General features: G+C 41.5%; 1 protein-coding gene across 8 annotated transcripts in view; it reads right to left on the bottom strand.

The window, feature by feature from the left end:
• Esrrg (estrogen related receptor gamma) overlaps nucleotides 1–25,503 on the bottom strand; it is a 544,752-nt gene that overhangs the window by 146,918 nt on the left and 372,331 nt on the right. For all 8 annotated transcript variants that reach the window (XM_051186534.1, XM_051186533.1, XM_051186539.1 and 5 more), the window contains one exon: nucleotides 11,872–12,287. In XM_051186534.1, coding sequence (XP_051042491.1) covers nucleotides 11,872–12,274 — 403 coding nt within the window. In that variant the 5' untranslated portion in view covers nucleotides 12,275–12,287. The remainder of the gene's footprint in view (nucleotides 1–11,871; nucleotides 12,288–25,503) is intronic.

Below are 25,503 nucleotides of genomic sequence, written 5' to 3'. Positions count from 1 at the left end.
AAAATGTTCACAGACTACAATCTCTCTAGAAAAATAGAGCCTAAAATTACCCAATACTTTAAAGTCCTTTAACATGTGCACGACAGTGTCACAGCTGTGGGTTCTGATTCTCCTGGGATCCAACTGCTCCCAACACTTCAGTTATTGTATCTAGAAAAGTATGTAGACCCTAACATCCTAGGATGATTAAAAAATTAAGATTATGAAAAGCATTAAAGCAACAAGGGCACATGGTAAAAACTAATATATTCAGTATCAGGGTGGACACATTCTCCTCTTGCAGAGGACCTGATTAGGTTCCTGGCAACCTTGTTAGGCAACACATAACTACCTGAAACTTATTACTATTCCAAAGCAATGACTACTCCATCAACAACTGCTATAAAAAAACATGTATAGAACTTTGGAAACTATATAGACTCTCTGTCTACGTAATTACCTATGAGTAAATCCAAAGAGGTAAAAGATAAAATACAAACAAACAAAAAACTTTTAAATTTGGGCACATATGAAATTCTTCAAACACATTTAAACAGTCACCTCAGAGCCATTAAGAAATCCAATAAAATAGAATAAAAAGAAACAACAAGTGCTCTGGAGGATGTGTGTGTTAATGGGAGTGGGAGGTGGCAAAGTGTCTTGGAAGATAGTACAGATATTCCTCAAAAACTACAAAAAGTAGTTACACCTGAGCTACCCATCCCATTCCTCGATACATACTCACACAGATTACAAGCACATTCTGAGAGGAGTGGGGCTGGGATTGAACTCATAGTCTTAAATAAATCAGACGATTGATAGCTAAGCTACATCCTCCATCTTGACACATGACATGGTGACTTGCCCAGGGTGACTTTGAAGAAGCTATGCAGGTAGGCACTGAACATTTGGATCCTCTGGTATAGCTTTCAGATCAGAAAATGGCATTTTGTGTAGCTAGGTAGTCAATGGCACACTCATTATTCAAGTAGCCAAAAGGCAGATACATCTTAAGTGTCTATCAAGAGATGAATGGATTTTAAAAAACAAGCTACATGTACACAATGAAATATTATTCAGTTGTCTAAAGGAAGTGCTTGAACATACCACAGGTCATAGATGTACCTTGAGGATATTAAAATAAGTACTAGCCATAACAAAAGACAAACACTATGGCTTGGGAACTTGGGATTTAGCTTGGGGGTGGAACACTTGCCTACAAACCATAAGGCCCTGTGTTCCATTTCTTGGCACCAGAAGAAAAATCATGCATGGTCCTCCTGGCTATTGACTATGTCTGTGTTCTGTGTCTGGGTATGCCCACTCAAAGAAACAGAAAGCTGAATATACCCAGGGCGGGTGACAGAAGGACAAAAGGGGGCTATGTCAAGGCCACAGAGGGCAAGGGTCACAAGACACAACTCTGAAGATCTGCTACTTAGCCATAGAACACAGTCAACACAAGTGGCTAAGGTTCCAAATTTATTACTTTTTTATCATAATAAAGTTAAGCTTTAATATCCTATCTACTGATTATATTCTTAGAGATTCTAGGTGGACTCCATGGAAGAACAGGAGTATGCAAGGGCCTGGCTTCAATGTCCAGCACCAAACACACAAATGTACATGCACGCACTTCAGCTGTAAGTACCAAAATTCTTCACCAGAATCCTTCACGGTATTTCATTTTGGGTGAAATTTCTAGGATGTTGGAAGTGAGCACCAGTGACCAAGACTGGTGATTTCCCATGATAATGACTGAAAGCAGGTTAATTCAGTTCATAAGAGGGCAATTAATAATTTAATTCCTAAGATGCTATCTAACTTTATTAAGTAATAAATTAGAAAACTGTACCATGACTCTCGGCTTTACCATGAAGACAAAACAACCTTCCCAGTGCCTCAAAATGTGTCTGCTTCCTATTGATTGATTGATGAACCCATTCATTGACTGTTCTCAAGATGGAACTCAAGAACTCATTTTTAGGAGTCATACCAGCTTCCCTGCACTTTGACTTTCAACAGTGTGTTTTCTTTCTTCTCAGTCTGAAGAGTCATATGCACACACATCTTCACTAACCATCAGAAAGTCACCCAGACCAACAGGCATTCTGGACAGCCCTGCTCTCATGAGCTCTGAACAGCCCCACTTATGACTCCTTTTTGTGTTCCCAGGTCCTTCAGGTGGACATTCTCACCCATTCCAACTCCATTTATCTATGACTAATTTTGGCTTTGTTGAAGGAAGAGTATTACCGCATTTCCAAAGCCACAATGCGTAAAGTTTTATTCACACAACTTTACTCTACAGCATTTAATGTCTGGGGAGGCTATTCTTAATGAGGTCTAACGTATCATGAATAATCAGGCATGGTAAAATGGGGACAAATATATCACTGCAAATTTAAGACTACACAGCAAATCTTTGTCTCAGAAAAACAACAAAACTTCTGGAAATAATGTGCCTATGAACCTCTCAGAAGACTGAGAGTTGAGATAGGAGGATTTCTTCAAGACCAAAACAAGGCTATGTGTGAAATTTTGTCTCACAGAAACTAAGGATAATACATTCTTAAAAGACTTGGCTTCTAGTCAAGGGAGAAGAAAAGCTATCACCATGTCAACAAAGATACTAGTCCTTTTGTTTGAGTTTATCTTGTAATCAAAGAATAGCCTCCAGTCTCTTCATCAGTCAACAGATAATGCTGATTATAGTGTCAGGTGCTGAGGAAATGCCAGCAAACTGAACTGTGGGCAAAATAGAAGATACACCTCACTTCCTGAGAAGTCCCAACTCCAGGGCAAACAACTAGGAATTGAACTGACCCACAAAGTCCCTGAGACTTGGAAGAAGCAACACAAACTTCTTAGTGCTCCAAGATGTTCAGGCATAGACTGTACCAAGCTAAAGTAGCCAAAGTCCCAGGGAAATCTTTGGAATAAAAAAGGTTTTCTTGCAGTGAGAGTGTGTCTCAGGAGCATGGTGTGAGGAGACAGCATTGAGATGACTTCTAGGGAAGGAAGCAGGCCCTCTGCTAGCTCTAGTCCCAGGACTGAAGCAGAGAGATTCAGTCAAACAAAGGTTCACAAGAATGAATGAGAGAGAGTTGTGAATTGTGACTGTACACGTAGGCAGGGGCTGGAGGGGCAGCTCAGCGGTTAAGAACACTTGCTGCTCTTACTGAGGACCTGGGTTTGATTCCCAGAACTGATACACATATGAAAAGATAATGTATTATAAATGACATCTTTATTTTCTTCTAGATCCTATAACATAGGTCCTATTTCAAGGTCACTGATAGAGAGTGTTCGTTCACCCATATTAGAGTTTCATTTAAAAATACAAAGTTTGAAGTATGCTTTCAGAGATGACTTGAGAACTTACTATCTTTTTCAGTTACAGCTTTTGCAATTTTGTCTTGGCAATTACAGTACAGTATTTTTGTTTTGGAGACAGTGTCTTACCTATCCCAGCTGATCTGGTAATCACTGCATAGATGAGGAACTTCTGGTCCTCTTGTCTCCACCTTCAGAGTGCCGGGATTCCATGCATGTTCCACCATGGCCGGATTTTATGTGGTGCTGGGGATGGGACCCAGGGCCTCATGAATGCAACTGCATCATATCCCCAGTCCTTTGCATAATGGTCTATTTTACTGCTGGGGATGGAAGGTGGGACTTTGTGTATTGCAGGGGATGCCTACCACTCAACTATATACATTCTTTCTCTAAGATACATTAAAAATAAAATAATAACAATACATGTCATATAACAGTATGATATGTTCTCACTTCTTTCCAAGCACTCTGAAGGGACACAATGGTGGGACATAGGACCAGATGCTTTGCACATATATTACTCAAAAAGGTAATTCTGTTGCTTAATTTGATGGTGAATTCAGCTGGGCATGTAAATGTGGTATTAAATGTTTTGTTGCAGCTGGGTATGTAGCTTAGACTATATTTGCCTTGAAGGGCCAGGACCCTTGGGTTCAATCTCAGCACCACAGAGGAAAATAAACCAGGAAATGTTTCACCGTTGATTGTTAGAATTTCTTCTCTAAGTCCCTCACGCCTCACACATAGCCGAGTTGTTATCTACTGACTCCCAAGTGGAGCAGACATTCTAAAAGCCAGATATCAAAATGACACGCACATTCAAGGGGCTTTCAAAAGTACATTGTGTGAGCCATGTTCCCAAAATACATACATAAATAATACTATGTGTTCTTGCTGTTGAAGTGCGAAGTTTCTCTCCTAAAAGCAGAGAGGCAAAAATGTAGTAAGGGTCACTGAATTAATATTTTCCAGTCCCAGATCAAAGACTGAGCACATACAGGACATAGTGCTATTGTAATCCTGACGCTGTACAGGCTGGGACAGGAGAATTGAGTTTGAGGCCAACCTCAGCTACACAGTAGGAAGACTGAATAGGCAATCTAATCTATGAGAATACTCGCTTTGACTTTATGTAACCCAAAAAGCGAACATTCTAAATCAACAATTAAGTACTTTACCTTAATTTGCAATGATTTTGTCTTATGCGTCACTAGCTAATATACATACATATGTTTACATGTAACTATACTCATATATGTGTCACTACACTATAACACATATATGTATATGTAGCCATATATATATGCATATATATGTATTTATGTATTATATACATGCACACACATACATGGGTATATATACATGTATATATAAACACACATATACAGATATACACATATACACACATGCACATATATGTATGTATGTACACTCATGCATGTATTTATATGCACACACATATATTTATGTGTAGATACATACATATGAACATAATTGCACATATGGACATGCACACACATGTACATATACAGATACACATGTGCACACAGACACTTGTATCATGACACTCACAGGTGAATAGTCCACATGGGGTTATAATAGTAAGAAAACAAAAACATGAACAGGAAAGATATTAGAGAATTCTGATTCTTTTTTTCTTGTTTTTGTTTATGGTGTCGTTGTTTTTCGAGACAGGGTTTCTCTGTGTAACTTTGGAGGCTGTCCTAGAATTCACTCCATAGACCAGGCTGGTCTCAAATTCATAGAGATCCATCTGCCTCTGCCTCCAGAGTTCTGGGATTAAAGTGTGCACCACCATCACCCAGCAAAAAATTTGATTCTTAAGAAAGTAAAAATATTCACAAAACTGGGGTGACAACTTAAAAGAAACTGTCAATGCTGTGAACTTAAAGTTTGAACAGCCACTTAAATAAAGGACACATACCAGCTGCCTGGGAATCTGACAGTGTGCAGGTGACTGCACAATCCACCTACGCAGTTGACATCTGAGTGTTTGGGTCTAGACAGAATTTAGCCTACTATGGCAGTGGAGTTCAGCCCTTGTGTTCTTAAGCCCCAAGCTCAAGAATAAAACAAAGCAGTCAGTGCAGGACTGAGAAGGTGTGCTGCCCACACACTCTCAGGTAGCTAATATCCTAAGCAATTTAGGGTCTGCTGCCCAGTCCAGTCCTGTGTAAGTCTGCTGACCAATGACCTTAAACCATCCAAGCAACAGTACAGCTTCCCCAAGAATCTGGGCAATGCTGGGGAAATGCATTCATCCCTACCTGCTGGCTCTCTACATCAAACCACAGACATGAATGGCCCTGTCTTCAGGACATTCATTCACATATTATCTCCCCACCCACAGGGAACAGCAGCAATACTCTTCCTATGAAAATACACAGCCAGGGATAATATAGGCATGAGATCACATCTGTAACTTAGAATTTGCAACATTAATGCATTTCAAAACAGATTAGCCAGAATTAGCATCAAATGCAAGAAAAAGCAAAAGAGCCAATTAAACTTACCACAAAACCAGTTCAAATTCTAAGTTAAAGCGAGTGAATTACAGACAGCAATTCTTTTGAAAATATTGCTTCTCTATTCAATTCTGCCTCCAAGCTGATAATCACAGAGATTCATCAAGTTAACTCTCAGACATTCCTGTACTATTTTAGATTTTAATTATAGAACATAGTTGAGCTTTTAAGTTGACATTTACTATACAGTTCTATAATGATTTTTTTCATGAACTATTTAAGTAGGAGATATTTTAACACATCCCTTTGGAGGCTCATACCATGCGTTCTCGAAGTATGTGAGTGCTTATTGTAAATGGCCTGGTCTAAAACTATGATCCTATGTTTCTCCAAGATTTTCCAGCACCATAGGGCCTGCTTCTGGAAAGAATTGCACAAAATAATTCATAGTGCAGAAGCCATTGGCACCACCAGATGCAGGGCAGGCCTAGATGCCATTCCTCTTCAACACAAGCCTTCAGGCCAGTGTCTAACCTTCACATTTAGGGTCTAAGTTGGGATTCTATCAACACACTTTGTACCTGAGGACTTAGGCACTGAAGAATAACCTCTTATATGGAGTTTGAAGGGACCGAGGAGACAACATGCAACAACTTTGCTCTAAAGCCCACATCCTGAGTGCCTGTATGAGCCTCAATTTGCCTTACTAGATGGCACAAGTTCAGCCAAACTCTAAGCAAGCTCTCTGCTAAGTCCATCTTCTGGAAGTGGGTTGTAACTACGTGCCATGGCTGGTGTACTCTGTTATGACATCTTTGAGGGGGGCCTGGGGCAGATGTTTAGAGGGGTTACTGGGCTTGGAAATATTATGCAAGGCTTTCAACATGTGAATAGAGTGAGATGTTAGGGCAGAGGTGGGAAGGGAAAGCTGTTGAGCTGTAGGCCACTGCTGGACACATCTTCCACTACTACTTTGGGACAGAAACTCTCCAGGAGTTCCAAGAAAAGTACAGAATGGATCTCTCAGTTACTGCAAGTATGTTTGGTCCAATAAGAAAATAGGACACTTTCATTCAGCAGTAAGTCTTGACATACGACTTTAACACATTTACACATATGGGATATCATTCCTTAGGTTGTTGATAGTATGGTCAGAACATTATGACAAATACTGGACCAGACAGAGATTAAGAATCTTGGGATAGTATGTGGTCTATATTTGTTTCATGGTTTTGTTGAACTTTTAAAGCTATTTAAAAATCTTCATGTTGAAAGTGCTTTCTCAAGCTCCAGTTTTCAAATTAAAATCCATCCCAATAGTTTTCTCTTTCTTTGCAGCCCTTAAATCACCCATGGACATTTTTTTGTGTGTGTGTGTGTATAGTGTGGTTTTGCTATTGTTTTCCACCACAAAGTTATTTATTTTTGAGGCATGAAAGGTAGAAGGCAGAACCATGCATGACAGAGAAGTGCACTGCCCCTGAGCTACATCCTGAGCCCTTTTTCTTACTGACAGAATGTCACTAAGTAGCCCAAGCTAGCCTTGATCCCTGTGCTATCATTTCAGCCTCCCCAGGGGCTGGGATTGCAAACAGGTACCGCATTCTTAGTGGGGAACTCAATTTCTACCACTTGACCACTGGGCACATCTATTCCAAATCCTATATTCTTAAACATATAATTTCCTGTTTTGAAATGCAGGGGTGCTTTGTGTATTAAACCAATTTTCTTTATCCAATATTGAAATAAAAGCCTTAACAACCAAGTGTTTTATATTAAATGTATTGCTCTCTTTTGTGTATGTTTTATTTAAAAAAAAAGTCCATAGAAAATTACTAGGGAAAAGGAAAAACAGAAACCTTCCTCCTTTATATATGAATTACAACCAAGAGTAGAGTTATAAAAAAAAAAAAAACCCAAGAGTAATGGGCATCAAACCTCCCAAATTAATAACTATGGAAACATGATAGTCACTGCAATCCTATCACTTGTCCTATCAGTTGTTAGGTTTGCATTTGATAGGAAAGTGAAAGTCCTTGCAAGTACTTTTTGAGTATCTTAATGGCTGGGGGTGTGGTCAAGTGGAGACTATAGGCTTAGCACAAGGCTGTGGGTTGCCTCTCTAGCTCCACACAAAACCAAGCAAAAAGCCCTCCATAAACAGCCTTGCATCTTGCCCACTTCTGATATTATCCAGTAGTTCTTTGGAAATAATTAATAAATAGCATATGCCTTTCTAATTGGAATTCAATGAAACCCATAATTAATTGCCTTTTCGAGAGCAAAATACCATAGTCAGCTTTGAAAGAATAATTCTCAATATCTGTGTCAAAGCTTGCCTAGATATAAGTTTAGTTCCAAATTTAAGAATTATTTGATCCATCTTTTTGATCCTTTCGTCTTTTTCTTTAAGGGGGATTCTTATTATGTAGGGCAGGCTGCCTTTAGATTTACAGCCTCTTGCCTCAGCCTTCCACTGGGATTGTAGGTACATAGCACTATGTGCAGTTTTTTTTTTCTACAACTTTCTAAAAATATGTTTAAAGATTTTAATTGGTTTTATCTTCAATTTTAGAGTTGGACTACATTTTATTCTATGAAATAGGATGTGTTTTCTTGTCCATTCTTTTAAACTCATATTTATTACACATCAGTAATCAAATAAATCCACCAAATAAGTCATTTTAGTAAGAAGAAAGATTCCTAAGAGGCACTCCTGCCCACAGACTAGCCTTTGGATACACATGTCCCTCAGGAAGTCAGAGACCAGAACCAGGCCCTGGTGAGGCAGAAGTCACACTTACATAATGTCCTGGCCATCGGGGCTATGAGACAGAAGCAGGCAGGCCTGGTTCTCAAGGGGAGTTATGTAATCTCTGCTCATCCCTGAAGAGTTCACAAGGAAGGGGGCAAACACTACTACCTGTCAAGGATGATTTGCTTTGATGCTGCCTTGAGTCCCAAGGTCCAGCCTCTACCCCTTCCTCATAGGAACACAGACATAAGAGGCTGCAATACACATGGGCCACTTTGAACATCTTTGTAGTTCAGTCACCATTGTTTGGCCACAAAAAGGTGGGTCCGTTCCAATCTTCCTTACAATTACCGCCCTAATTATTACATTATACTTTCACAATTTAATCCCTTTATTTGCCTCACTGCCTTTTCGGGGCTAAGTGAACAGCACAGTGTGAACCCTGCTGACGAGGCTAGCAGGGTAGCCTTACAGAGTGTGGCCCAGCTGCCAGCTCCAACCCCAGCCAGGTGGGCATAACCAGGGTGCTAATCAGGACAGTGACATCTCTGTCTCCTGCTCAAAACCCTTGAAACTCACTCTCTCCAATGTGAAGGAAAATCCAGCACTCTGCATCTACGCCAAGAATCACCCTGTACCTTAGGATCTGCTGACATCCTAAAAGATAATCATACCCAGAACACTGATGGCTCTATGCCAGTGGCCACTCAGCCAATAACTATTTTGTTCACATCAAAATAATAATCTGTTAAAAAATAAGCAAAACAAAAAAGAACTGTTAGTATTTTTCCTCTGACATATTCTGTCTCAACAAAGTATACTCAAGAATAGACTTAAATCCTCTCCACTGCTCTAAGTGTTCTAGTGCTTCCACAAAGGAAGAGACTTGTAGAGGAAGAATTCATCTCAAACCATGAGCTTGAGGAATAGGATTTGCAAAAGATGTGGAGAAGATGAAATGAAACTCCAGCCAGCACACTGCCAGGATCATACTGGCTCTAGAAATCTTTGCTGGTAAATGGTACTGGCTTTACTGTGAAAGACCATGACTTCTATCAGCCTAGACTGCATTTCTTCCTTAATCCCAAGACATTTATTTTCATGCCAGGACAAAGGCTATATAAATTTATCAAAAACTACTAACAATTTGAATTTTATACACTCTCTAATATTAGGATGATAGTAATATTGGCCAGTGGCTGCTAAAACAAATCAAACATTTGAGGTGCTTTCATCCTTAAATTTTGCCAGTATCAATGAATAGGATGAAGATGTACTTCATCCAAATGTTGTTGCCGGTGGTAGTTGAAAGAACTGAACCCATGGACTTGTCCATGCTATGTCCATGCTAGGTCACTGAGTCACATCTTCAAGATCTACATGAGACTTTGCATTTCATCTGTCCTTAAGCATTGTACCAACTAGGTATGGGTGATTAAATAAAGACCCGAGAGGTTGGAAGATTTTAATAAGAAAAAATAAAGCATGATCTTCTGACCCAGAAAATGGGAAGTTGAATCTACTAGTATTTAATGAATTTATGAATATGCTACATAAACATGTGTATTTCACTCCACACCACAGGAGACTATAGAAATATCCACTCTATTATGTAAGAGCTATAACGTCTTGAACAGTGTGTGTATGTGTGTGTGTTTTAATATTTCAGTACTAGAATTAAACCTATAGTTTCACACATGGTAACTCCAAGTCTAGAGACGTGCTTACACTCAGTGCCATATCTGTGCGCTGTCAGTGAACCCTGTGTTCTCAGACACAGATGAAGACAAGACTCTTGCAAGAATGAACACAGGTAAAAGGGGACTAGTCCAAAGGGAGAGCCTGTACTTAGCATGCATGAGGCTTGGCACCCATCCCAAGTACCCAATGCCACACATAATGAAAAGCAAGGATAGGGAGCTCCTCCACAGTCACAGAAGAAGGTCTTGAATCACCTTCTATTAAAATATGTAAAATGCATTGGTATTGGCAAGAAATACCTCTTTTGTACCTAAAAAACCAGCATATCATGGTTCTTGAGGTTCTCAATAACCTGATTTTACTTATGTTCTAGAAAGGGCCGTTCAGGTGCCTGGAAGAATGTCATTGATAAATCAGCATCACTGTGATTCAGGGTAGAATTCTCCTGCCTCAGTACCTGAAGGATTGTGGAGTCAGACTCAAGACAGAGGCTCTCATTGGTTTAGCCTAGGAGGATGCCTAGGGTTCGCACTGCTAACACATTTGTTGATGATGCTGACAGTCCCAGCCCAGCCATGGCACTCTGAGGTCCACTGGTACATTAACTCAGAATGGTGCCTTGACTTCACATTAGGGATCACCAAAGAAGTTGACAAAAATCTCCCTTGGCCCTGGCTGTATTCAAGACAAATTAACATAGAACTTTGGGATTCAGGCTCTGAAGAAATATTTAAGAACACTGTTTCCAGGAAACTTCCAATAACCAAAAAAGGTTGGGAAGTATAGATACATGAAGAGTTAGACTGTGTATATGAATGGCTGTTGAGCATTTATATACTAGGATCTGGGATATGGCTCATTGATAAAGTACATACAGAAGTCCCAGAGGTCAGTCCCAACATAAACATACTATTTATCTGTCCGGTTTGTCTGTCTGCCTGACTACCTGCCTCTATCTATCTCAACATATATATGCTGAGTTCTTTATTTGTATATGACTAGTTTAAAAGAGCAGGTGAAAATTTCAATCATTCTACATTTTGCATAGAAATAATCATATTATTTCTAAATCAAGAGATTTTCAAATCTAGAGATTTGTATATATCACTGGCACTTGTTTGGAGATATATTTTATAGTTAAATGCAATTTAGTTGGCAAATTTTTTATATAAATTTATTCATAAACATGGGAAACATATACTCAGCTACAAAGACATTGAGTTCATAATAGATATGTCTAGAGTGTCAGTTCTCAAACTGTGATCCCTGAACCACCAGGATTAGCATCCTTGGCAATTTTGGAAGGATGTAAATTCTCAAGCACCACTACAAGTCTAATGAACCAGAAATTCTGGAGAGAGAACACAGTAATCCATGTAAGTGAGGCTGCCAAGGGATTTTAATATACAAACATGGTACAGAAACATTGGTCTAAATACTCAACACTTTCTTAAACCTATGAGAAAAGCAATGTGATGAACAGCATTGTGAACCTAGTATGCACTGCTCAGTGTACTGATGTTTTCTACCCATTACTGTTAGTGTGCATGGTATGAAGTAGGAGAATCAGTACCCAAAGGGAAAAAAGAGTTAGATGGTGTAGACACTCACCTTGAATCGTCCTCTTGAAGAATGCCTTGCAGGCTTCACACGATGCGACCCCATAGTGGTAGCCAGAGGCAATGTCGCCACACACTAAGCACAGTCTCTTGGGCATGGAGTTGAGCATGTATTCACACTTTGTCTGGGGATCCTCAACGATGGTGCTGGAGCAGTCATCATACAGTTTCCGGACAGGCCCGCTACCTCCCAGGATAGGAGCAGAGGGGTAGAGAGGTGGCGAATCCAGTCCGTTCTGATGGCCATTCATGGTTGAACTGTAACTCCCGCTGGCGTCGGAAGAACCACCAGGACTGTGGTGGTTGACGCTATCCGTCAGGGAGGCTGGGCTGGAGGGTTCCGTCTTGATGAAGGACGAACAGCTGGAATCAATGTGTCGATCTTTGTTTGACATTCTGCAGAGAAGCCTGAGAGAGAGAGAGAGAGAGAGAGAGAGAGAGAGAGAGAGAGAATGAATGTTAAACGGTCCCATCAATGTTGACACATAGACATGGCAGAGAGGGGAAGATAAAGAATGGGAGGAAAGAGCAGCAGTGTTGGTATGTTAAAGGCATTGCTCTTTAAGAATGCTTCCTAAGGGCTGAGACTACCCATCATTCACTCTCCAGTCAATACCTCTTGTTCTACAAGAAGGTAATCAGCATAAGGGCATGACAGGGTTACATCAAAGCTCCCAGACAGGCCATAAACAAACGCTCTAAAGGGTCCGGTTGCTTTTATTTTATCTTTGTCTTGAAGAACTACTGTCAATGCTACCCTGGCTCTCCAGATTCTAAATTTATCAACAGAGCTGTGGTGATTTGCGAAGTCCCTGTCATTCCTCAAATTACATCTATCTCCACTCTGTGTCCCACTCCATATCCTGATGCTGCATTCTTTTGATCACAAACAGAATCTAACTTCTCTTTTGCAGGCAGCACAGATATTCTCAGGCTCCCTAAGGATGGTTTGCAAGTGCCACTTTACCACTTTCACAAAACTTAGTGAAAGATTGACAACACTGATTAGCGAATAATTTGTGCAAGCGTGAGTGTGTGTGTGTGTCTGTGTGCGCACATGTGCGTGTGCATGCGTGTGCGCGTGTGTGTGTGTGTGTGTGTGTGTGTGTGTGCAAGCGCACATGGATATACATGCCTCAGGGAGAAGGAAAGAGAAAGAGAAAGTTGAAAGACGACTCTAAAGAATTTTCTGCTTTAACTCTACAGAACCTATGGGTCAGGAAATCAGAGATATCCTGTGCCTCGTTTTAGAAAAATGAGATTTACGATGGTCCTCTCCTTGACTCCCCCTTAACATCATACCATATTAAAGGCTCTGGGATGAAGCCTAATGTGAAAAACTATTTCTCTAACCTAGGAGAAACACATCACCACCACCACCCCTCCATCAGCCCCATAAGTGGGTAGATTTCTATAAAGGTAATTAGATGCAAAGATGTAATAGGTCCTCTTGGCTTTCTGCCTCACCACAGTGTAAAACCTCTCTTAGGCCAGCCTCTGAGAACCTCAGCAGCCACTATGAGAGGTGACAGTTGAGAAAGGGACTTAGATAATTGCTTCCCAGTGGAAAGTTGATTTATGGGGATCCCACCGTGTGATGGTCATTCTCTAGAATTTGGGGGAGTAGTCACAGTGTAACGGAATGGATGCAATTATCACTTTCACTATAAATCTAATAATACTTTTATCGCTGAACAAATTTCATGCTCTCCTCCATGTCTCCCTTCCCCCATGATTTCAATTCCTTTTCAATAAAGGGAGGATGCTGTGGAATTTCCTATCAGAAACGTTCACCTAACTCTTCTAAGTGGCAAGTCTCAAGAACGAAGCACTGAGGCAGGAATCTTCCTGTTCCTCAAACTTATTTCACTATGGGAACGTCTATGCTCCCTGAAGCCAAGCCATGTTCTGAAAGTATGTAAAAGTCACCCAATGGCCCCCCTTGCTTCCCCTTACCCCAAGAACCAGGGAAAGCAAAACTATCCCCCTTGCCAACCCCTGAGACAGCATCCTCTCCCTCCTGCATCTGCTTGTTCCCATCACAGCTAATGAGCATTGTAATTAACAGATCTCTCTCCTTGTCCCCCTGCCTGCACTCTGGGCTAAGCATTATTCTCAAGTCAATGTTTGAAAGAAAGCAGGTCGGCTTGACTTACAGCAGCCCTGCGATTTCCTTTTAATTTAAAATTCTTACATTGCCACCTCACCTATTCCCTTATAATTACCAGACTGCTCACACATACACTATGATCTTAGGCTGCTGGTTAGAAGTTATTAGGCTACCATACCATAGAGCTCTATCTCCCCTTCTCTCACAACTACGACTATTTAAGCTTTCACAGCCCCCCACCTTCTCCTTCTCCATCCTCCTGCCCTTCCCCCAGTGGGACACTGTTTTCGGTTGCCTTATTACAAACCACATCACCTCTTCTCCAGGTGCTCTTTTTCAATTCTCTTTAAATATTATGATTGCTCAGCTTTGTCCCATATGGGTTGTTCTTCTGTTTTGTTTTTCTCCTTGACTTCTAAAATTTATGGTTTACTAGTTTAAGGAACAGGGCCAGAAATTAGCATGCCATTTATGGGACAGATATTTGCTAAGTCACCAAATGTGTACCTGCCAAAGACACGTTGTTCAAACCTACTCATGAAAAATGAGAAAACTTTAGCCAGCTGTCTCTTTCAAAATCGCAGACCATACTTTATAATAGCCTGGAATCTAGCAGGGGGTTCAGGGGGTATTGCTGCCAAGGTAGCCCCTGGAACAGGCTAGTTACTCTAGTAACTAGTTACTCTAGTAACAAATGAAAGCAACTCTAGTAACAAATGAAAGCAAACAAACTGGATTTGCACTGTAGGTTGTATGTGGTTCTTTTACAACATAAATTGTGCCCTTAATTAATAACTTTTGCCTCATAGAAATATGAATAAGATTGCCATTAATCAAAGGCTTATATGTGTACCAGGCATGTAATGTCTGACACTTTCATATTTGTGTGTGTGTGTGTGTGTGTACGTGTGTGTGAATTTTTTTATGTATGTAGTGTGTGTGAATGTGTTTATGTATGTATGTGTGTATATGTGTGTATGTTTTGTGTGTGCATGTGTGTGTGTGTGTGTGCGTGTGTGTGTAAGCATGCACACACTTGCCAAGGAGGGACTTATCTTTTAAGAAATTAAGCATCAGATTTCCTGAAGTACAAAGAAGGTTATGTAGCCAGGAGCTGGAAGGATTGAGTTTTGAACTCACATCTCATTCCAAACTTTGGAATAGAAATGTCTAGAAGCCAACAGAGCTTTCCATAACACTTAGATACATTTTACAGCATAACTGAGAAGCTGGAGTGCCGTCTCAGTGGTTAAGAGCATGTGGTGCGATTGCAGAAGGATATTAATTTCGTTGCCAGGACCCACAACAGGTGACTCACAACTGCATGTATCTGTAGCTCCAGTGGGTTACAGACCTTCTTCTGACCTCTACAGACACTTCACTCATGTGTATGTAACCTGCCCGGCTATATACACACATTAGTTATTTTTGGTTTAAAAATCTTTAAAACATACTTGGTTGGGTCCGAGGGCACATACTGGTAACCTTATCTCTGTTGAGATTGAGATACGGGAACCACAAATTTAATACAATCAGTGAGTTTAAGGCCAGTTTAAGGCAACTTAGATGACTGTCTCAAAACACAAAATCCAAGGCCCAGGGAGACTGTGTACCTGAATTCAATCCTAGAATCCATATTAAAAATATTGTGCTGGGCATTGGTGGCATGCATTTATATTCCAAGGCCTGAGCAGGCAGAGACAGGTGGGTGCCAGGGCCTTGACAGACAGCATCCTTGTCTACTTGCCACAGTCCAGGCTAGTGAGAGACTATGTCTCAACATTAAAAAGAAAAAGAAAAGAAAAGGACAAGGAAGAGAAGGAGGAGAAATAAAGAAACAAGTAAAAGAGTGGGAAGCCCTGAGAATATACAACCAAGGTTGCCTCTGGCCTCAGCACACAGTCCCACACATGCAGGCATCTATAAACACACAAATGTGTTCTCTCTCTCTCTCTCTCTCTCTCTCTCTCTCTCTCTCTCTCTCTCTTTCTCCCTCTCTCTCTCTCTCACACACACACACACACACACACTATCTTTCACATATAGATGCATAAAATATACACACAAAAATATTGATGGTGTAGTTTAGGAGTAGATTATTTGTATGAGGCCATGAGTTTAAACCTAGTACAGATAAAAACATAAATAAAAATAGCTGATCCAGCCAGGATAGAGAAGGTATATATACACACAGATCAGCAGGGAGACAGCGGGTACACACAGAGACCAGCAGGGGACAGAGGGTACACACAGAGACCAGCAGGGGACAGAGGGTACACACAGAGACCAGCAGGGGACAGAGGGTACACACAGAGACCAGCAGGGGACAGAGGGTACACAGAGAGACCAGCAGGGGACAGAGGGTACACACAGAGACCAGCAGGGGACAGAGGGTACACACAGAGACCAGCAGGGGACAGAGGGTACACAGAGAGACCAGCAGGGGACAGAGGGTACACACAGAGACCAGCAGGGGACAGAGGGTACACACAGAGACCAGCAGGGGACAGAGGGTACACAGAGAGACCAGCAGGGGACAGAGGGCACACAGAGACCAGCAGGGGACAGAGGGCACACAGAGACCAGCAGGGGACAGAGGGTACACAGAGACCAGCAGGGGACAGAGGGTACACAGAGAGACCAGCAGGGGACAGAGGGTACACATGGAGACCAGCAGGGGACAGAGGGTACACACAGAGACCAGCAGGGGACAGAGGGTACACACAGAGACCAGCAGGGGACAGAGGGTACACAGAGACCAGCAGGGGACAGAGGGTACACAGAGAGACCAGCAGGGGACAGAGGGTACACAGAGACCAGCAGGGGACAGAGGGTACACACACAGAGACCAGCAGGGGACAGAGGGTACACACACAGAGACCAGCAGGGGACAGAGGGTACACACAGAGACCAGCAGGGGACAGAGGGCACACACAGAGACCAGCAGGGGACAGAGGGTACACACGGAGACCAGCAGGGGACAGAGGGTACACAGAGAGACCAGCAGGGGACAGAGGGTACACACAGAGACCAGCAGGGGACAGAGGGTACACACAGAGACCAGCAGGGGACAGAGGGTACACACAGAGACCAGCAGGGGACAGAGGGTACACACACAGAGACCAGCAGGGGACAGAGGGTACATGCACACACAGAGACCAGCAGGGGACAGAGGGTACACACAGAGACCAGCAGGGGACAGAGGGTACACACAGAGACCAGCAGGGGACAGAGGGTACACACACAGAGACCAGCAGGGGACAGAGGGTACACAGAGAGACCAGCAGGGGACAGAGGGTACACACAGAGACCAGCAGGGGACAGAGGGTACATGCACACACAGAGACCAGCAGGGGACAGAGGGTACACACAGAGACCAGCAGGGGACAGAGGGTACACACAGAGACCAGCAGGGGACAGAGGGTACACACAGAGACCAGCAGGGGACAGAGGGTACACACAGAGACCAGCAGGGGACAGAGGGTACACACAGAGACCAGCAGGGGACAAAGGGTACATGCACAGACAGAGACCAGCAGGGGACAGAGGGTACACACAGAGAGACCAGCAGGGGACAGAGGGTACACACAAAGACCTGTTTGGCTCTCAGCTAATTCCTTTGCTGTTCAGCTGTAAATGGAAAGGGAACAGAAGGCCCCACCCTGGCTGCTGATCCACGCTGTTGAGTGACCCCCAAACAGAACCCCCAAAGAACACAGTTGTTTCCTAATCACAGCTGAGCTCATAACAGCGAACACTTCCTGGACGCCATTACATTATAACCTAACACCACAGTCAGTCTTAATTCTCCAGCTCTCGGTCTCTGAAATTCTACAGCTCTATTATTCAAGCCTGAAATATTCACAACTATCTATAAATTCAATTGTCAGCTGGTGGGTTTTATTCTAGACTTCACTTCAATCTAAAATTAGAGGCACTAAAATTCACATTAACTTGAAGAGGAATGTACTGAATAAGACTTTATTTCAAAAGAACACCTTTTTGTCAGAAAGAGCCGTTTTCAAGATGATGGCTTTATCTGTAGCCAAAGTGAATAAGCCTGATTCCACATTATGCTGTTAATGCAGAAATTTTAGGTCACATTGGATTAATAAAAAAAAAGGGGGTCTAAATTTAGTTAAGAATTATGAATAGAAATAACATGTGTCAAAACGTGTAGGAAATATTTATTTTAAAGCTTCAATACAGTTTACATTTATTTTATTATTTTAGGTGACAAGATGGGGACAAGGAAGCAAGTGAAACAGCTTTCAGAATCCCTGTGAATGAAGTAGAGAGGAACCTACCAAGAACACCATTGAGGACCCTGGGGATATAGCTCAGAGGTTCAGGCCTAGCCTAGCTAGCATGCATATGGTCCTGTTTGTTTGTTTGTTTTTAATGACATTTTTATTCAAGGAACAAACTTTGAGGAATTTAACAGCATTCCTGAAATGCAAAAGCTTAAAAAAAAAAAAAACTTGCAATACTGCTTGAGACATGCTCTCAAGAAATTCTGATTCGCAGCCTTGCCTAGGGAGTCTTCAAGTTGTTATTACTATATATATATATATATATATATACATATATACATATATATGTATATATATATCATATTATATCACTTATAATTACATAAAGCATATTATAGGCATTAAGTACTTGCATATTAATTAGATTGTATAAATGATTATATAAATTGTTTTGGTGTTCGATTTTGAAGATGGGAGTACCAAATTTGTTTGTGAATTCACTGTTTAACTATGGTGTACATTTGGGCATGGAGAGGGAGAAAGTGGATAAAAGAAAAGGATTGATTAAAGTTGCTGCTGTAGGGGAAACAAGAGGACAATTTGTGAGTTAATATTTAATTTATATTGTAATTATCAAGCTAATTGTTTCTAGCAACTCTCCCCAGATCTGGAAGGACCACCATGTTTGAGTGTCCACACTTTTATAGCACACACAGGGTGGTCTACATTTCAAAGTAAGGATCCAAGCTTAGAAAACAGTTTTGTTTGTTAAATGCTGATATACAAACTTCAGTAATATTAGTTATTTTTAGACAATCCCTCAAAATATGAGTTTTTCTTTAAATATTGGTCAAATTTTACATGTCTGAGTGTTTTATGTAAGTGCTGGCAGTTGTCAGAAGTATGTGTCAGATCCCCTGGAACTGGAATTACAGTCTTAAGACACCATGCAGGTGCTGAAAACTGAACCCAGGGCCTCTACAACAGTGCACTTAACTGGTGAGTCATTGGTCTATCTCCCAAACATGAGTTTTTAGTTTATTACACTTATGCATATATGTGTTGTGTATGACATGGCATGTGTGTGAGGTCTGAGGATAGCTTGCTAGTTCTATGGCTCAGCTCTAGAGAGAAAATTCAGGAAGTTAAAGGTTCTACTGCAACTACCTTCTCCCCTGATCTATCTACCTAGCACCAAATGTGAGTTCTTAACACATCTGTGTCTTATCTTGCCTTGCTTGTTTGTTTTAAAACAGGGTCTTATGAGTTAGCCCAGGCTAGACTGGGACTGTGAGCTATTCAGGACCTCAGCATTCCTAACACGTTGGGACCACAGAAAAACAGTTATATTTTACCAAGTGAATTCTGCATAAAACGTGAGCATATTTCCCATTCCTAGAAAAAGAAGAAAACCAAAACAATACAAATTTAAAAAAGGTTCATAATCCCACAATCTCTGAAGTTGAGAGTTGAGGCTAGAGAGCAAGAGTTGGCAGCCATTCTAGGCTATGCATCCAAGCTGTTGTCTCAAAAACTAAGCCTCATATTTCTTATAGGAAACTGTGTGTAGCAGTCTCTGTATCCCATCTTGATTATCACACTCGGGCGAGGTATGAAAGTTTTCATATATATATATATATCCCAGGGCAAATTAGTTCAGAAGCTAAATGCAGGTCACTTGGTGATGTTACCACTTTGCTTTTGCTTCTGCAATATTCTGCCATCATTACAACCCAAAATATTTCAAAAATGTCTCTCCGACATGTGCGCATGAGAACATAGAAGACAGAAGTGGCAATGTTTACAAATAAATGACAGGCTTCATGATCAGAAAGGAGGGTGACATGACTGTCATGGGATTGCTACTTAGTCAAAGTAGGACTGAACAGACAGGGGCTGGCCAGTTTTCTACCTTCTGAACTCATCAGAGGAAATACTTAAGTATTTTCCTTTAAAAGAAGAATGAAACTCTCAGTAGCCTATAGTTATTTTTCATTAGTGCTTTTAGAAGTCCCTAGTCTAAGACCGCATCTCCTCTAGGGACTGGCTGCAGAGCCAGTGACCCCAGCTTGGCTCCTCTGGCAGCCTGAGTTACAACTTCAAGCAATACTTTACAATGCACACCCCCTCCCACTAATTGCACTCTGTAAAGTGGCAAAATGTGAATCACTTAGTAAGGAAATGGGCAGCAGCTGCTAATGTGAGAGAATGGAGATGCTGAAGGGGAAAGCAGCCGAATGAAGTGTCATGTCAGAAATCAACGGTGCAACGTGTGATTTGAGAAAACATGACTACTTTAGAGAGACAGGGTGTCATTATGGCTTCACAGTAATACGGTGCTTTGACAACTGCTGTGTCTAACATACCATCATTGCATTAAGGTACACTGGCTTAGTTGGGGAAGGATGAGAAAGGAGTTTTCCTTTTAATAGGAAAGATCTTCAGGTCTGCCTGGTTAACCTCACAGAAGGAGATCGCTGCTTGAAAATGAGGAATCATAAATCCTGACCCAGGTGCTCAGAAAGACAAAAACACAGGGTCGACATATATGTGCACACACCAGTGTGAGTGCCTAATTGTATAAAGGGCAGCCAATGCACTGGCATAGATTTTTGTGTGACACGATCAGACCACAATCCCTGGGTAATGCTGCTTCCATGAGGGAGGCACTTGTGTGTTTAGCCCAGAACACTAATTTAGCCCATCCCAAGAAAGTGGCATAGCCATGTAGCCTGGGGATAAGGGCACAGAACCCCAGGAAAAAGTACCGGGGCCCTATCTGAGAGGGAAGCAGGAGTCTCCTTGGTGAACTGTGATTTCAAATGGAGCAACAGGACTCTGTGGTCTGCAGTCTTCCCCTGACACTGAGTTAGTTTATCAGCTCTCCAGGGTTAAGCCCTACAGAGCCCTGTGTCTCAGGCTATCTTCCAACACTGCAAGTGGCCTTTCTTGCTGCAACACCTGGAGGAAAGGCGGGGAAGTGTTTCCTTTCTCCTTTTCTGCCCCAAGGGCCAAAAGGATAGCAAGGGAAGTGCGCTGAGAAGACCATGCACCTCACAAGAGCTGGGCATGCTACAAGTATGTACAGATTGCTGTACAAACACAAATATCCATTTTTCTACACCTTGGAGTCAAATGCAGCCTCAGATCACCTTGCTGTGATGCAGACTGACTATTTACTTATTCAGTTGTTAATTTCATGTTCCAATTTTTAAATTTTTTACATGTATGAATGCTTTGCCTATGTGTACCACATCCATGCCTGGGGCTCCCAGAGGCCAGAATAGGGCTGGAGAATACCCTGGAACTGGAGTAACAGACGGTTGTGGTCAGACATGCAGGCAATGAAAGTGCTTTTAACTGCTGAGCCATCAGCCCCTTAATTTTATTTTTCAGGACAAAGTCTCATGTTGTCCATGCTGACCTTGAACTTGATGTGTAGTTCAGGCTGGCCTTGAACCCCTGATCCTACTGCCTTTACTCTCTCAACATTGGGATTATAGGCCTATACCACCGCCATTTTGTGCTGAGCTCCAGGCTCATTTTCATGCAGGAAATTCTATTGCTTCCAGACCACCCAGTGATTTATTCTGCTTCCGGGTTGATGGGTATTATGAATGAGGAAAGGAATGGCACTGTGATGTCACCCCATGTCATATGGTATGCCCATCAGTGGCTTCCATATTTAAGGATTTGATCTGACTCAGATGTGCTGAGCAGTGTGATTTATCTTTAGCTTGTTTTCTTGGACCTGTTTCAACCTGGGGGGTGAGCAACTCTTCTTTATAGCGTCTAGATACAGTGAGTGGGCAAATCAATAACACTGTTAAATGCATAATAATGCTAAGTAATTGTATGAAGTTTTGCATAATTAACTGTCTGAGATTTTCTTTAATATAATGGGCACTCAGGTAACATGAAGTAAGCTTTAAGTCTATAAAATATACTATTTATATGAACCACGATTCTGCTTGAAATTCCAGCTAATTCTCTACCTCGACTTTGAAGGGAGCACTCTTTCCCACTGCCAAATCCAAATCAATTCTTATGCTATTACTTCATAACTAACACAATTTTTATCTGATGATGGCTATTAACTATTATACAGAATCACATTCAAGTACTGGACACGGGGGTTGGGGCAGGGCAGATACCATTTAGTTTAAACAAACTTCTGCCATATAGTCAATACTATTGAGGCAAATTAAGTGTTTTAACCAGTGTATATATAGTTCTTAATGCAGCTTAATTAACTCTGTCCTCTAAGCTGCCCAGAGACATGATACCTGTGGATCTTTAAAAAAAAAAGCTTTCAAAGTGGCAAATCAGACACTCAATATGCAGTACACATTGGAAAACAATCATTTTGTCTCAAGGAATAATTCTTATTTTACACAAGTTAGTCTCCCGGGAACCAAAAGACCAAGGAGCAGAAGGGTTTTCAAATAGAGTGTCCTGCTGTCAACCCATGTGGGTATAAGTGTCCCAGGGTGAACTAGGTCACCAGCCCAAAGTAGACTGAAATAGCCCTGGACATCGGGTGGGGGCTATCACTAGAAGTGAAGGTTCTCAGAGTGCAAAAAGTACCTACGATAAATCATCTGAATGAAGCTTATGATGTACTGAACCTAACATTTGCTCGGTCTAAGAGATTTACTATGCCATGAGCAGACCCCCTCTGTAGCCAATCTTCAGAAAAGAAAGAGCCACCTGCTTCTACAAATCTCCAGTCTTTCAAACAGAAATATGGATCAATAAAGTTTGCTCATGTTTAGACAACTCTGTCTTCCAGCAGTCAAGGAGTACACGCTGAGAAGTCGACACAACAGGGGACTGACAGCTAAATGAAGACCTTCTCACGCATCTCGCTGGAGAAGAAACAAACAGACACTCCACTCACAGGAAATCTGTATGTTGCTCTTTACAAATGGCAATCGAATACAGATATTCCAAACACATTCCAAAGATGGAGTTCACAGATCAAACCCGGGTTGCCTGAATGTCCCTTCTGATTCTTTAGGCTACAATGAAACAAGAAATAAGAAATGTATTGGGAATGCCTGTAAGTGGAAGTCACCCTTTGCTCATTAATAAAATATTTTGCAAAGGCAGTTACAATTACCCATAAAGCAGCTGGTTAAGAGGGGGACACTCAAATCTACTCAGAAATGGGTAAATTGTGCTAGTAAGACAATCTGAATGCTGAGTAGGTTATCATTAAAAAAAAAAAAAAAAGGTTGCTTTAAGCACATAGAAAACTTCTGTATTCAGGGAGCTCTGTAACACAACTTGAGATGGTTTATCACAAAGTATAAATTCTATTTATACTTTTAGGGTGATAGATTAGTTTGCAAGTCAACATCTGGATAAAAAAAAACAGCTGGTGTTGGAGGCTATGTATGACTGCCCACTAAGTTAGGGGATACTCTGTTGGGATCAGGTGTGGTCCAGCTGAAGCCCAGTGGAGTGTGGTGGGGGTGAGGATCAGCTAATTATTCATTTGGAGATTGCCCATGTCTAAGCACCTCTCTGAGATGGCTGCTTCAAAGAGACCATGGAGTTAAACACATAGGTCCCTCTTGTAGGCAAAACAAAGTACCCAAGCCCACACTTCCATTTAATCCAGGCCATGAGTGTAACTAAAGATTTTGTTCTATAGCTCAGCAGGCTTTGCGAAAAGGGATTTATTCTGCATCAGGAAGTGTAGAAGAAGCCATCAAAGAGCAGGGTTCAGATCAGAGGGACTCATGTGCTGTTTGTCACATCCAAAGATCCAAACACTATCGTGAAAAGGACAATTTCTAAATCTTATCTGTCATCAAAAATACCCGATTTTTAAGAGAACAATCTACAGCAGGGTTCTCTGGGCCTGTTTGGACCCCAGACTTGCCAATGCTGGACTCAGCAGGAGACAGCAGGTCTACCTGAGCACCTACCTGACTTTATCACCTGTGGCAATAGCACTTGAACTCTCAGTTTCCTCATTTGTAAAATGCACACTTCCCTAAATTTCTTCTAGCTCTTCAAAAAACATCTGAGCAAAAACAAAACAAACAAACAAACAAAACAGTGATAACTGCCTCAGCTGGAGAATAAGACCTGACATAAAAGAACACACAGTTAACATTGAGACCATGAGTGCATATATGTCCATGTATGTGTGTGCCCCTGTGTACCCATGTGTTTCGAGTGTTCCCATTTATGCCCATGTATCCCCATACGTAACTGTGTGTGTATGTGCACACATGCGCGCTCGTGCATGTGCATGCATGTGCAAGTATGTTAACAAAGAATCATTACAAAAACTTGTCCCATCTCAGTGAAGCTGTAGCAACCACATTCAGGGAAGAGCAGTGACCATCTGAGGTGTAATGGACAGCCAGATTCTTGGTGTGTTCCTAGAAATGGTTGTCTTCTTTGCCTATTTCCTGGTAAGGTGGGAGGTGCTGGCAGAAAGGGCAATTCTATGCAATCAGTGTTTAAGTGGTTGTTTGTCCCAGTGTGTGACACCATGCTGTCATCTAGCAGCAGGGAGCCACTGAGTTGTTGCTACATTTGATTTGACTGCCAGTAGGAACCTTGGTTTCTACCTACTGCTGGCAGCTCCCTCAGGGAATCTTCTCTTCATTTCTGTGGTTTGTTTGGGCTGCTCCCTTCTGTTTCCTTTTCTGGGATAGATGGAGAGACTAAATGCAGCATGGGTTTGCAAGAGGCACCCTCAGGACTGTTCTCCTGAGTGCATCAGACCCCAGTGGTCTGTGTAGACCTGACCACACAATTTGTTTGCTATTTCCAGCCATGTAGAGACCCTGTGCCTCAACACCATATTTTAATTGATTTCCTAGGTTGGCACAGGTCAGCGCAGAAGCAGGCTGCTGGTCATATGCTCTGCACCCGAGCCTATGACTGGATGAGTTTATTTTGCCTGATGGAGGAGGCAGCATGTATTGCTTAATTTTAAATAATTATTATTTTAGCCTGTATTCTTTAAAATTATAATAATTATTATTTTTTTAAAAATATTCCTACCTTTAGGGGTTGCTTCTGCCAATTTGATGTGGGAACTTTACTATGTTACACCAACATACTGAAAATATGAAATAAGTTTTTCAGTAAGGAAATGGGGAGAGAGGAAGACACAGAGAGAAGGTCAACCTAAACAAAGTATACATGAAAAAGTCATAAGGAAACTGCTATTTAAGTGACTTGAAAAACAATTTTCTTTTTTTAAGAAACTCAGAGTTAATTTTTCATTAATGAT

Source organism: Phodopus roborovskii, unplaced genomic scaffold, assembly GCF_943737965.1.
Source record: "Phodopus roborovskii unplaced genomic scaffold, PHOROB, whole genome shotgun sequence".
NCBI classification, from domain to species: domain Eukaryota; kingdom Metazoa; phylum Chordata; class Mammalia; order Rodentia; family Cricetidae; genus Phodopus; species Phodopus roborovskii.
This window is presented reverse-complemented; position numbering and strand designations above follow the sequence as displayed.